The sequence below is a fragment of the Scatophagus argus genome, chromosome 14 (genome assembly GCF_020382885.2).
Source record: "Scatophagus argus isolate fScaArg1 chromosome 14, fScaArg1.pri, whole genome shotgun sequence".
In the NCBI taxonomy this organism is placed as follows: domain Eukaryota; kingdom Metazoa; phylum Chordata; class Actinopteri; family Scatophagidae; genus Scatophagus; species Scatophagus argus.
Window position 1 is genome coordinate 2,605,549 of NC_058506.1, and position 14,083 is coordinate 2,619,631.

Here is a 14,083-nt window from a genome sequence, read left to right on the forward strand (position 1 = left end):
GTAGCTGATCATGTAGCTGTCCTCCCTTCACTCGTCTCCAGCAGAATCCCATCTCTCCTGGTTTCACTCAAGCACCTGTCGACCTCCAACCATGCCACCACATCTCTTTAATGGCTTCCACTAACACACACACACACACACACACACACACACACACATACACATACGCTGTCAGCCACTGGAGACAACCCATCTCCGTCCATCTTCTCTGACAACAACAGTCATGTCATACCATAATGTTTCCTATCTTTTGATTGAAGTACAGAAATGATACCCAGTTTCTCAGATTGAATGCTGGCCAGTTTCTGTGTCACTCATTTCTCTTTCTGTGTGTCACACACATACACACATTCATTTAAGGTCATACTCATAGTAGTAGAGGAAGGGGAGCGTAGCAGAAAACCCCTGGTCTGAATCACTATGATCCAATGGTGCTCTGGCAAATCATCATCCCACCGTCACCTGTCATCTCCCTGTATCATCCAGATTCATCTCCACAGCTGTCAGTGGATAAATCAAATGTGTGTTCTGTATCTGTGCACATATGTGTGTGTGTGTGTGAAATGCTCTCTGATATGACACTATACAGTCACATCCAGCCATCTCACCCGACAGTTAACAGTGTTTTTGTCTTTGTGTGTGCTGATGACAGTTCTGTGCTCCTGCTGCCCGGATTTTGAATAAATACAGGAAGTGCTGCCTCACGCTTGTGTGTAATTATAAATGACACTGATTAACCCAGGGATCTACAGGTCAAATCAAAGTGAGCATTTTTATCACTCTCCGAGCCAGATGGTGGCTTTTGTTGTGGATGACATGTTGACTTTTGAATACCAGATTTCAGATTTTCAGATATTTATTTACTCCAAACGACACATCATGGTATGGATTGCAAACACAGAACAAAACAATAGTGCAGTGGTAAACAAGGGGAAAAGATCTTTAGTTCATGATAAGTAATTTAAAGACAAGCAGAACTTTACTGTAGTTTACCTACTATCTTTGGTTTTCAGTCTGAAGTTGTAATACAAATTTATGAATAGACAGACAACTGGCAGGTACTTCTTTCTGTTCTCAGTGTTTTTATACTCAAACAAAACATGATATTTGTCCCCAGGTAGTTGTCATTATATAAATTATAATTCCGAATGTATTTATTTTTAATTAATGGTTTACACGTTTTGCTTAAACCCCAGACAGCTAGAAGACATTGTTCTGTCTAATCTATGTTGAGATTCTCCACAGAGATGGGAAGAAGTAAGCACATGTCACTACTGTAAAAAAAAAACATAAAGAACACAGGTCTGAGAAACAATATATTGCATTGTTTACAATATCTCAATATACTGTATCATAACCCCTGTCTCGTGATACATTTTGTATCTCCATATTCCCTTTTTTTTCCTTTGCAAATGCCACAGCGATAAGTGAAGGTCATTGAGTCAGTATTTAAATGTGGCAGCAGTCAGCCAGCAGAGAGTCTGTTAAACACTGTTTGTACCTCGACTTCCTGCCTGAGCTAACTACTGGACTTGACTTTAACACTGCCTACCAAGACAAACAGGCTAATCCTGGAATAAGGCTTCATCACAGTGCTATCAGGAGGCCCAGCTTTTTCCTCCTTGTTACTATCCACACAATGCAGAGGAAGTGTGTATGTGCATGTGCAAAGGGGGTGTGAGGCTGTCTTTGATTTTTTTTGCAGATGTTATGAACTCCTCCCCCCACCCCACCCCCCCTTTTTTTGTCCACTTCCACTTCTAATCACCAGAAGCAGAACAGATTTCGGACTTTTGCTGTTAGTGCCGTGGCTGCAGGCGGGAATTCTCTAAAGCTGGATTGGAACTGAGGTGCCATTGTTCCTGTCACCTGATAAGACTGATCATTTTGGGTGGACGAGGCTGGCTTTTTATCAGTGGTGTTCAATACGAGCACCATGCTCTGTCTGTCAATTGTCAGATTTTCAGTAATTTCTCCTTTTACAGCAGTTCCCATGGTGTCTTGATCAGATGGAAGGCAACTTCAATTAACCAAAAAGTTCCATTCTTGCTTAAGGCTCAACTGCTATCCGAAACATCACACTGGCACATAAATACTGCCGCATGAGAATCCGAGAAGAGATAAAAGCAGTGTTGCCGGAGCTATAGTATCATCTTTCAAAGCACTGATGAACGTTTTTGTCACAGAAAACGTCACTGTAATGTAATTACTACAAAGTGCAAGGCAGACAGGGTTCATTTGAAGGCTATAATATGATTATATTTGTCTATTAACATCACATAAAAGATCAGTGTTGATATGTGCTACTCTTGTGTACTGCTCATGTTATGTTTGTGTATTGCTTCTCAGCAGACTCATTATGTGGTGTTTGTTGTGTAGATATTGCAGGATTCCACTGAAGAGGAGTGAGGGAGTTAGCATTTTTTCAGAGCATACCATCAACCACAACACTGGATTTGAGTGCTTAACTATTGTTTCCAAGACATGTATTCCTGTGTTGGCTGATCACAGACAAATAGTGTAAATATTTTATGTTTTGTAGGAGACAAATGAAAAACTCTTTGAAAAAGATTTACAATATTCTACACACTTTCAGCACATTAGTTGGTAGTATTTGATAGCGTTAAGAAGTTTTGCAGGAGGAGGGAAAGCAGCTGGTCAGCCTACGTGAGATGCTTTCAAATAGCACACCAGTGGGCATGGATTGCTTAACTGGGAACACAGATTTCAGCTAGGCAAAGTGCAGTCTCATCAGAAGTTAATTAGTAGAAGATGTAAGGGTCGTGAACCAGAAACAAAACCAGTGTTTTGGCAACTGTTAATAAAACTTGAAGAAGAAGAAGTAGGATGGATGAGACCAAGGAATAATTTGTTCTACTACTGCAAGGCATGTTTTAATACATTATGGGAGTATTCTGTTGGATGGCAACGGTAGAAACGACTTTTTCTTCTTCTAATCTCAGAAAAGTAACAGCTGATCAGTCAAGTGAATTCATTGTTTCCTATATCAGAACTTATTTAGGAAAGTATTTCCATCTCTTGTTCAGCACATTAACTGTTTTGAAAAAGGCAAAAACACAAACTTTTTTTTATTCTTTTTTTTAAAACTTTTGACATTTCCATCAGTCCTTTTTCTAAAGCACTACTTAAAAATATGCCAAGAATATCTTAATGGAAAACATGACTTCAGCACTGGATATACTGCATGTATCACAGATGGAAAGGCATATAAACCGTGCTTGAACACACACAGACTTCTACAGCTACAAACACTCCACTGACCCTCCTGGCCTCATACTATCTCTGTTCTCCCAATTAAGCAGATGCTTCCCGCCTAGTCCCTTTCTAACGCTCTCTCAGCGTATCCAGCTGATGAGTGGCTGGTAGTTTCACAGCTCGAGGACAGAGGCGACGCGTTCTTCTCTCCAAGAGTCCCACCGCTGTGTCTCTCCTTTAATTATACTGGAAAGAACGGCACTCACACAGTTATCAGAAGATGAGCGCTGCCTCTGTCCCTCGCCCTGAGCCTTCTTGGTGAACGAGAAGTTGTGTGTGTGTGTTTGTGTCTGTGTGTGTTTGAGTACCGCTACACTTCTATCTTTGTGCGGACCAAATGTCTTCATAACAGTAGTGAGATTCAGACGAACATCTGAAGTAAGCTCTTTTTTATTCTCACTGTAATGGGATTACTTCTGCATTATTGCTGTCCTTATGAGGAGTGAGTAGAGCGTAGAAATACAGCTCAGTTTTCCCCAGAGCCCTCTAGTGGGTTAACCCAACCTTGTTCTGTGTCAAAAATACCTTTACTTTATAGGATAGCTGGGTATTTTGATTTTGAGTTTTGTTTTTAATACTTATCCTTCCTCCCCTCCGAGAGATATAAAAGCTTCTGCCCAAAGCGGAACTTCAGGAACTGTTTGCTGTGAAAGATTTTAAAACAGATGTTTGGACTTGATTTGATTGCATGTGGACTGTGCCTCTGTTTCAGCCGTGCATATTTTTCCTCTTCTCTCAGTTTTGTCTCATCTATTATTCATGATGAAATGCTTTTGTTTTGTCTGTGTGTAAATGTGCTGCTAATGCTGCACATGACAAAAAAAAAAAAAGTCCCCTGATCTCAGTAGAGCTAACCTGCACTACACTTAAATCTAAAATCTCATCTTTTCCGCTTCAGCAGACAAGAGCCAAACTCTTGAAACCAGGCAGAATAATGCAGGTCACTCAACAAATTATTGTGATTTCCACTAAAAGAAATTCAATTTATTTAAGGGGAACTTTTTTAGGGCTTGTTACCAAAATAAACTGTAGCCTCCAGCATACAGTATTCCCATCTTTTTGAAGTGGATCTGTGCATTTGTACTATATGCTGCCTGTCTTATTTATCTGTTCATTGAACCATATCTATAGGCAACACTTTTTGGTTAATTTATACTTAATCTGTGCTATTAAATAATCATACACGCACACCTATATAGTAAAGGGCAAAAGTGAAAGCATTTAGCTGTGTTATGTTAGGTGCGCAATTAAATAATACAGAACTGAATAGAAAAGCGATTTCTGTTAATGTCAGTACATTAAAGAACTGTTGAACTTTATATGTTAAGAATATGTGGGTCAAAAATTGCAAGTAGTGCATCTTTGAGTTGGAAAAATCAAATCATAACTTCAGTCATTGGGCACAATTCAGTACCAAGAAGTGCAGATGTAAATAAATGCACTGCATTGTTCATATTTGAACAGATAATTTGCTCTTAAGATGCATACTATTGCAAATTTTTGTAGTATTTAATACTTTACACTGAAACCAGCATTTCTGAATACCTTCACCCTGGACTGAGTTTTCCAAAAGGTTTGCCCTCAGTGACCTAAAACGCCATTTAGATGTGTACAGAAGGCCCAAACACAGGGAAAAAGCCATGTTTTAAGAAATATGTGTGTGGACAAGGTCTAGAGTTTATTTATAAAAGATGTTCCTTATAACTTCAGATCTTGTCTCACACTCGACCGATCCTTTTTCTTCAGTTTTTCTTCAACATTAAAGTAATCCAACTAATTGCTGTCTGCACTGCATGAACAGGAAGGAAAGAAGGACAAAATCTCAACTCTTCAAAGTTCAATAATCAGACGTTCAGGAGGTTAATATTTCAGCAGTTTCACCAGATTACTTCAGTAAAGTGCAATAAAGCTTGAGTGCCTGAGTTGTTATTTTTACTTCATGATGTGATATCGGGCGGCACGGTGGTGCAGCGGTTAGCACTGTTGCCTCACAGCAAGAGGGTTCTGGGTCCAAGTCCGCATCTGGGCCCTTCTGTGTGGAGTTTGCATGTTCTCCCTGTGACTGCTTGGGTTTTTCGGTTTCCTCCCACAGTCCCAACAATGTGCACATTAGGTTAATTGGCTACTCCACAAAATCATAACACCTCAGAGTATTGTCAGCTTCTTCATGTAGAGCCAAACATGAAACTGCTATATGCATCCATTCATCTAAATATTAACAATATGGCATGCTTTTGATGGAATCCCTGATAGATACTCACATATATTTTCCCCTACTTTGATGACAGAAGAACCACCAATCCAAAGTGAGATCTTGAGAAACTGGGATAAGCTGTCCCATGAGTTGGTTCAGGAGTTTATCTTCATGAGAGAGCATGGCATCACATCTCCACCCAGCCTCCAGAGGGAGGACTCCTCCATCTTACAAACACTGAACTACTTCTCACTGCTGATCATCCAGATTATTTCGTTTTCCCCCTTCTCTCCTCTCCCCTCTCCCTTTTATTGCTGCTGTTCTCATCCTGTCACCCTCTAGTTTCTTCACTCTCATACTTTCATATGGCTGTTGGAGATTTTATTCTTCCCTAAATGGCCTTCTTCACTAACGACTTCATGAAGCAATGATTTGAATGAGAATGTAGAAAGAAGCCTCCTGACATGTTAGCTCTGGCATTTTCGTCGTCCATCTCTTTCTCCCCTTCACTCACTTTCGTGTTCACGAGTTTACTCGAAGTAGCTGATAACGCTCTCAGAGGAAGTGACATTCCCACTCCACCCATCTTTTTTAGCATGAAAGACACTAGTTAAGGTCTCCCTCATCAAAGGCTGCTTGGCTTCTCCTTTATCTTCAGCAAGACCTGTAGAAGTAAACATGCTCCATCTGAAGTGTTTCCTGTAATTAGGGGATTTGCACATACAGAAACAAACAGCAAACCATTTTTATCAAGCGAAAAAAAACATGTCCCTGTTGTGCCTCCATAGTGCCCAGTCATGTGTACAGTACAGTGTACACTTGCCTCTGACGTTTGTACGGTGAACCGGGGGATTAGATCAGTTTCATCAGATTGTTTTCAGCTCTGATATATTGACTCATATAATACATCATAAACACATTCACTAAACACCTCCACATACTGATGCATGAGTAACGAGAAAATGTATTATTAACAATATATTATTACAATATTAACAATATTATTGTTGTGCTTCAAGGGAAGAGTTGCCCTGAGTAAATAACATTGTAGTAAATGGAACTGTGTGTGATACCCTCGTCTGTTAAACAGAATTGTTTTAGATACCACTGTCCCAGCAGCCTCCATAAATTCCAGCATACAGAATCACAGAAAAGAATTAATCATTTTGTTGAACTTGTAGATGAAAATGAGGTTATTACATGATATCCAGCCATACAAAACACTAGAGCAACAGTCACTGCATTACATTATTTAGATAACAGTATTCAAGGATTCAAGGATTCAAGGATTCAAGGAGCTTTATTGTCATTTCACACACGTAAAACATGAGTGGAACGAAATTAGTTTCCCCGGTCCCAGTATCAGCCCAGTTTCTTAACAAAATAAATATAAATATAAACAATGCTATATAGTATAAAAACAGTGTAATATAAGTGAAAAACAGTAGATGATATAAACACCAGTGTAAACAGTATAAACAGTAGTGCAAAATGGCTGACAGGGTAGTGCAAAATGACCGTAGTGCAATGAACATGAGCAGTTTGAGTTTTGTGCAAATGCTGCATTGTGCAAAGTGTTCCATGGGTGGTTGTTTGTGTATTTGTTGGTGTGTGAGGTGTGAGTTGTATATGTATTTTTGTATGCAATGTTGTATAGTTTCCAACACAAAGACATTTTCCAGTACAGCCCCTGGTTTTATCAGTAGTTATACTCACACTTTGCTGATGTCACAGACTGGCAGTAAGATCCAGTAAGTCGTGAGAACTTGTGTTTTTTTCTGGCACAAGCAGTATGAGTATGCCAGCCAGTGTGTTGATCCTCATGTGGGTCTGCTCTGAATATTTCCCCCTTTCTTTTTACCTTTGTTTAATATAATAACAAGCAGACAGATCTGTGCTTCTGCACAGGACACAGTATATATATAGTATATATATATATATATATATATAGTATCCTGAGGAAAAAGTATATCTTATTCCTTATAAGATACGAGAAATTCATACCAAAACTGGGTTGTATAAGTCAAAAATGTAATACAGATAACACACATATACATATATACTTACTATACTTACATATACTATACTTACATACATATGTGTCATATATATTATGCTTACTCTTAGAAATGACAACAATATACAGTATGTTATAACCTCAATGTATACACAAATTTTACCCAAACTGTTTAAAGTCCCAACATGGGTAATAAGAATATTATCCAATCCTTGTAATAATTTAGTAAGTGAAGAAATGTGCATTAGTACCATTAGTGCTTTGCTCAACTTCATATTGGTTTTAATATTCCCATTAAGTCCATGAAGTCCTCATTTTGTCTGAGTGTGCGTGTTTTCCAGTCAAACTGGCATTGTTTTATTCATTTGAAGAGTGAGTTCTATCTGTTTTTGCAAATAAAGTCTTCAAATATGTGTGGTGTTCTAAGAAATTTGGTAACCACTGTCTGTTTCCTAATATGCACCAAACTACTGGCCCTACACAAAGTCAAGTCCACACAATCTTCCATACCTGGTGACAGGCCCAGCCTCTGAGCCTCTTTTTTTATACCTAAATTTGGCCCCTCCTCCTTCTCCTGACTTACATAGCTTCTCTCTCTCTCTCTCCACCTGGCCATGCATCTTGTCATGTACATGTTGCTATTACCAGATTACTTAAACCATTTTTCCAATACACATTAATTCAAATCATAACACACCAACGTTGGTATTATGACACAAGTGATCTTCATCTTACTCCAGCACATGAATATTATACACTAATTTAATCAATCAAAGTCATCAATAAACTTTTCCTTATGTGATAACATTCTGAGCTCATTCAGTGCTTCAGTTATATTGATTACTTCCCTTATGCATGCCCATCTGTGAGGAGGACACCTCCTGCGATCTCTATTCTTCTTGACAGTCACCATGGAATATTTAAACCCAATTGTCATGAAGCCTGCAGAGTGGATTTCAGACCTGCCACAGTGGGAAAGATTAAGCCTCCCTGACCAAATTAAGAGTGAGGAATGAATGTTATGATGAATATGAGCAAGGTGGCCTTGTTCATTTCCCTATTTATCCCTCTATTTTCCATCTCTCCATACAGTCATTCATCTTTTCCTCCAGTGGGATGCACTCTCATTGGAATCAGGGAGGATTTTTGTCAGGAAATCTTCTTAAAGCAGCACTTGGCAAGATTTTTATGGAAAAAACACCCGTCTGATCAGGCTAAATCATGAAGAGCAGCACATTCACACTAATGAGGAGCTCAAGATTTGTCCCATTTTCCCCAGTGAAATGTCAGTGACTGGATGATGCCTGCTGGGAAGTATTGTGTGCACACTAAAAGCAGCTCAAATTGCAGTTTTAGAACAAAATGATATATTTTCTTTTTTGCAATAATGAGTAATCCATTGTATTGTATTATTACTGTATTTAACTGGATGAATCTTCTGAGTCCTAACCTGCATTCTTTCTGATGGCCAGCAGGGGGCAACTGCACTGGTTTCAAGAAGAAATCTTGTTTTACATAATCTTATGAGAAAATGAATATACTTCCCACTTGATTTATTACCTCAGAAATCAGTTTATGGTATCTGTCTCTAGTTTAAAGTCTACTCCATTATGTCCATTTTGTAAATCATTGTCCCATTTAGAGTAAAAGACATTTAAGGAGGGTATGGTTTAGGGCATGGCTACCTCTTGATTGACAAGTTATTTTTCATGTCTGCAGGTTCTCAGTCAGATCCAGTCACGTTAGAGGTGTAGCAATTTACACTTGGTCTCATCGTCGATAACTGAACCTCATAGGTCGCTCCGACCCCCAAAAGACGCTTAAAGGAATAGTTTGACAATTTGAGAAATGTGCATTTTTGCTGTCTTGCCAAGGTTTAGACGAGAATATTGATGCTTCATTGTCTCTCCATGAAGCTACGGTCAAGTGATAGTGAGCTTAGCATGTCATTTTATAGTTTAAATTAAAAGATATAGTGTATTGTATAGTGAGCTGCTGGTAGATTCAGACAGATTTCGTTTCCCTTAGACAGGAAATAAATGTTTTCCAAAATGTCAAGCCTGTTAGTCTTAAGCCTGATCTTGGATTGCATTCATACTAATAACACAAGTTCAAATATTCAAACACCACTCACTGTTGCTTTAGGAATGCAGGTCTATGATGTCTTGACTGTCACAGTGTTCTTGTCCCAGAGATTTTTGTTATATGTCAGTACCATTCCTTCAGCCGTCCATCCTCTTCCCTCAGAATTCAGGAGCTTCTCAGTGGAATCTTTTACAAGCTTACGGTAATCATCAGAGAGCTGCTCTACAGTGACTCATTATGTTTATGTTTAAGCCTCTTTCCATCATCTCCTCTACTTGTCCACTGATCCGGCCAACCATCCATCCATCCATCAGTCAACACCTATCCAGACCAGAGGTCTGCTTATCACTGCTGCAGCAAATCTTAAGGTCTAAAGAGCAATTGACACAATGAATCTCTTCTTCTTGTTCTTCCTTTCTCCCCCTTTTAGCACGTTGCCTTCTTCACTTCTGTCTATATCATAATGTTGTCATTGGCATGGCTTTTTAATAGACACAATATTTTTAAGCCTACATCTCTGCAGCCTAGAACCTGATACATACCCCCCTTCCCTATAGAGATCTCCTTACATGGTGCTTTGTTTAGCTCTAATTTGAGCTGTGTTCATTAGAACTAATGTGAGATCATTTGTTTAATATTGAATCTTTCAGCTTAATGTTTCTTCAAAACAGGAAAAAACAGACTGTAATACTGGCTCCAAAGAAAATTATATTGGAGCCAAGTTTTTTTTATATATATTTCCTGGAACCAGACAAAATCTTGTGATGTCTTTTAGAATGTATATTCTAGTTAAATATGATTAACCAGCAAGGAATCATCTGCAATTCCCTTTAGCATGTGTATAGAGTTTTACAGTGAGTTTCAGCACGTTGTTTAGTTATCTGGCCACAGCTTCACTGTTTTGGTTCATTCTAACTGCTCTCATAGCATTATTTCCAGCCTCTGGGGATTGCAGAAAACCCCCCAACAACTCATAGTAGAGGACCTACTCAGCACCAAACAGCAGATTGACACAATTGGTGGGCGTCTGGTAAATATAATATCAGAAGAAGAGCCAGATATTTCTCACAGGAGTTGGTTGAGACCAAAGAGAGCTAAAAGAGAGACAATACTTCCCTTACATTTATCAGTTGGAAAAAACCCTGACTTGAAATGAATATGAATGTATAAAGAACCTAATGTTTGCCACCAAGTTCACTGTATCATCTGAAAAGAAGATGATATGCCGAATTCAGTCATCAGAGATTTAATATTAAAAGAAATATAATGTGCAACTGGATGCTACTGAAACATGGTTTCTTTGTGACTTAAACTTTACAAGTTGGTATCCCCAGATGGCAGCAAGCCTGAGGCAACTCTCTGAATACACTGGACTTCAATACCCAGAAGTCATGTACCATGACATTAGTAGACCAAGTTTCTTCTTTGTAGTGTCTAGCTGGTGCAGAGGTAGTAAAGAGGTTCAGCTGCTGATGATGAGTCTGGACAGAACACCACTTCACACTTCTGAGTTGGACTTTGCACTTGCATTTCATTGCATCACTTCCTGTGCATGAAGAAATATTCTTGTAAGTGACAATTGCGGCATCCGAACAGTGGTACTCATTAGTAGGAATGACTTGCTTCTCCCTGTTGCTGTTCAGTGAATTAGGCTGATACATGCATGTATGGGTAAAATGTGCGGGTAAAAACAGCAGTTTTAAAAGAACAATTTTTGTTCACTATGTTTAATGCAGTGTTGTGGATGGAGAGTGTTTGTGCATGTATGTGGATATCATCAGCTACATATCCATCTTTTTGCATTAGCATTAATATGAAGGTCATGTCAATAAATCTAAATGTCATAGAATAGAAATTCCATCAGTTTTTCAAAACGTGCATACACCTGCCACATGTCTATATTGCATGCTCTCTGATGAGCACACACATGCTCACTTAGTGAGATTGATCAAAAGTGACTCGGATACACCTTCTCTCAATGTTGGATATGTTAAAAGGAATACTATTTGAGGGAAGAGTGTGAATAACAGAAAAAAACCTGTCTAAAGGAGAGTTGGAGAAGTTAAAGATGAGAGAGAGAAGGAGTAGACAAGGGAGAGGCTGTGAAGGAAGAATGATGAAGGAAAAAAGGATTAAAATACTATGGTGAAAGTCACCAATCTCCTGTATTCATCATCTTTTTATTATCTCTGTCTGATTAGGATCGTACAAGGAAGTAAAAGCCCAGATGCACTCTTTCTGTTCACTGAGAAGGGAGAGAAAGGAATGGCATTCATTTAGCAATCATTTTCATCAGTGTCAAAACCCTGTAAGCATAAATAAAGCACAGTAAGCCACAGAACATTTATGAACACTGTATCAGTCAAACATGTAATGTCACACAGTTAGTGTCATTCTGTTTTCAGCAGATGCGCTCTGGCTCTCTGCTCCCCTCTCTGGCCATTAACGCACATTACCCTGCCAATGAGCACCTGAGTACAGTCGTTAACTTCTGTCACTCCAGATAAATCAGCTGTTGTAGTGCGTGAAGCTGTGTCACTTGTTCTACACTGAGGTGTTGCTTGGTTGGTCTGTAGCTAAGATGTGAACTATATAAATATGAAGTGTTAACTGTTGTCAGTAGGAGCAGCATTTGTAATGATTTCTGTCATGATGAATATACTCTCTAGCTGATCCTTCAAAATATATGATGAAAAGATGCTGGATGCAAATTAATGAGATTTATATTTTGATATTCCTGTTGTATAGACTTATGACGTTGTTTATGACTGTCTTATGACGAGATTGTTGGTGCTGAGCTGAAAGTTCAGTCTGGATAGGAATGTTGCTGTTGTTATGATTGCTTGCATATCTCCGCATTTCATTTTTTGTGATTGTTATGAAAAATGTGAGATCAGATCACAGCTCACCTAAATATAACATTTTTACATGACATGTAAAGGTCTAGCTGTATTGAAAGTCCCAGCTGAACAAGGGATGACCTGATACAAAATAAAATGCAAAACTTTTTATTTCAGCTTCGCAAGTTTTCGGTGCTTCTAAAAATACAGATTTGTTTAGCAGTTTAGTATGGATGGAAAAACTGATCACTTCATCCTTTCTCCTTCCTCCATCCAGGCACAGGGGCCCAAATCCACATGCCTCAAACCAGTATAAATGTGATCAAGGGTGAGATGGTAGTGCTGAAGGCCTCATACAGCACAGCCCAAGACATCGATCTGGACACCAACACCATCCTCTGGAACTTTGTCTCTAACAGCACCCAGCTGGTAAGGACGCAAAAGGGAGACCCTACAAGTAGTCTCATAAGGAATATAAGAGATGCAAACCAGCAGTAAAATCTTTTGTGCTTTCCCTTGTGTGGTTATAATATCTGGGATTACAGAAGGGTGTTTGCTTGCACTCATACTGTTAATCTGGCAAAGCTCTTCCTTTGTAAACCCTTAGAAATTAATCCAAGAGAGAAAAAAGGTTACAACATTCATGCATTCATAAGCACTGTATTAATTTTTATTGCTTGTATGTGTATGTGTGTGTGTGTGTGTGTGAATTTCTCCGGTAGGAAAAACACACACTAAAAAATGCGAACAAAAACACACACACACATTTAAAAACCACATTTATTTAATTAGAATAAATGAGTTTTTCAAAATTAGATTATTTATGAAGTCACTCTTGTGGTGAAATATGACTTGAAGCAGAGGGAGTTTGCGTAACAAGCCCAGCTGAGCAGCACCCCTCCTCATGCTTGTATTGTTTTTTTTTACACATTATCTAGAGACCTGGCTCTGGCTCAGTTTCTGTATCTGTAGGGGTCAGATTATTGGGCTGCACAGATGGACAAGCCAAAGGAGGATAACAATCAAAAAGAAAACAGGGGTAAAGAGAGCTCAGAGAGCTGGGAAAGACAGCTGATTAAAAGTAACACTTTTGTTTCCACATGCCTGAACAGCCATCCAGGGTCTCACTCTGCTTCACTGTCATTTGTAGCCAAAAAAATAAATGAAAAGTACAAATGCTTACTGCCTCAAAGCCAAACCTAGATCCCACAATCTCTGTAGAGAGTTTTGGTTGTGCATCAGCATTACAGTGATGCATAGTCAAAGAGTTAATGTGAGGTCATTATTTTTAACAAACTAACTAGTAATATGAAATTGTGAAACTTGTTTAGCCCAGTTTGTGAGTTCATATCTCATCTAATTGGCCTCCACCAACAATGTGGTAGGCATTCAATCAGCACTGAAGTTTAAGAGTAAAGCACAACTATAAATCCAGCTTTATTCAAATTCAGTTCAATTCAGTTTATTTATATAACACAAATTCACACCAAAATTTAGCTCATGACAATTTCCAGACCAAACTCTTTAATTAAATTTTGTAATACAGAGAACCCCACATTCCCCCTTGAGCAAGCACTTGGCAGTGACAAGGAAAAACTGTCTGGAAGGCAGAAACCTCGGAGCAGACCACTGGCTGTAGGTGGGCGACCATCTGCCTTGACCGGTTGGGTT

General features: G+C 38.9%; 1 protein-coding gene across 1 annotated transcript in view; it reads left to right on the forward strand.

Annotated features, from left to right (window-relative positions):
• The window catches only part of esama (endothelial cell adhesion molecule a), a 55,286-nt gene that overhangs the window by 33,581 nt on the left and 7,622 nt on the right, over positions 1-14,083 (forward strand). The window contains exon 2 of the mRNA XM_046410598.1: positions 12,690-12,841. Coding sequence (XP_046266554.1) covers positions 12,690-12,841 — 152 coding nt within the window. The remainder of the gene's footprint in view (positions 1-12,689; positions 12,842-14,083) is intronic.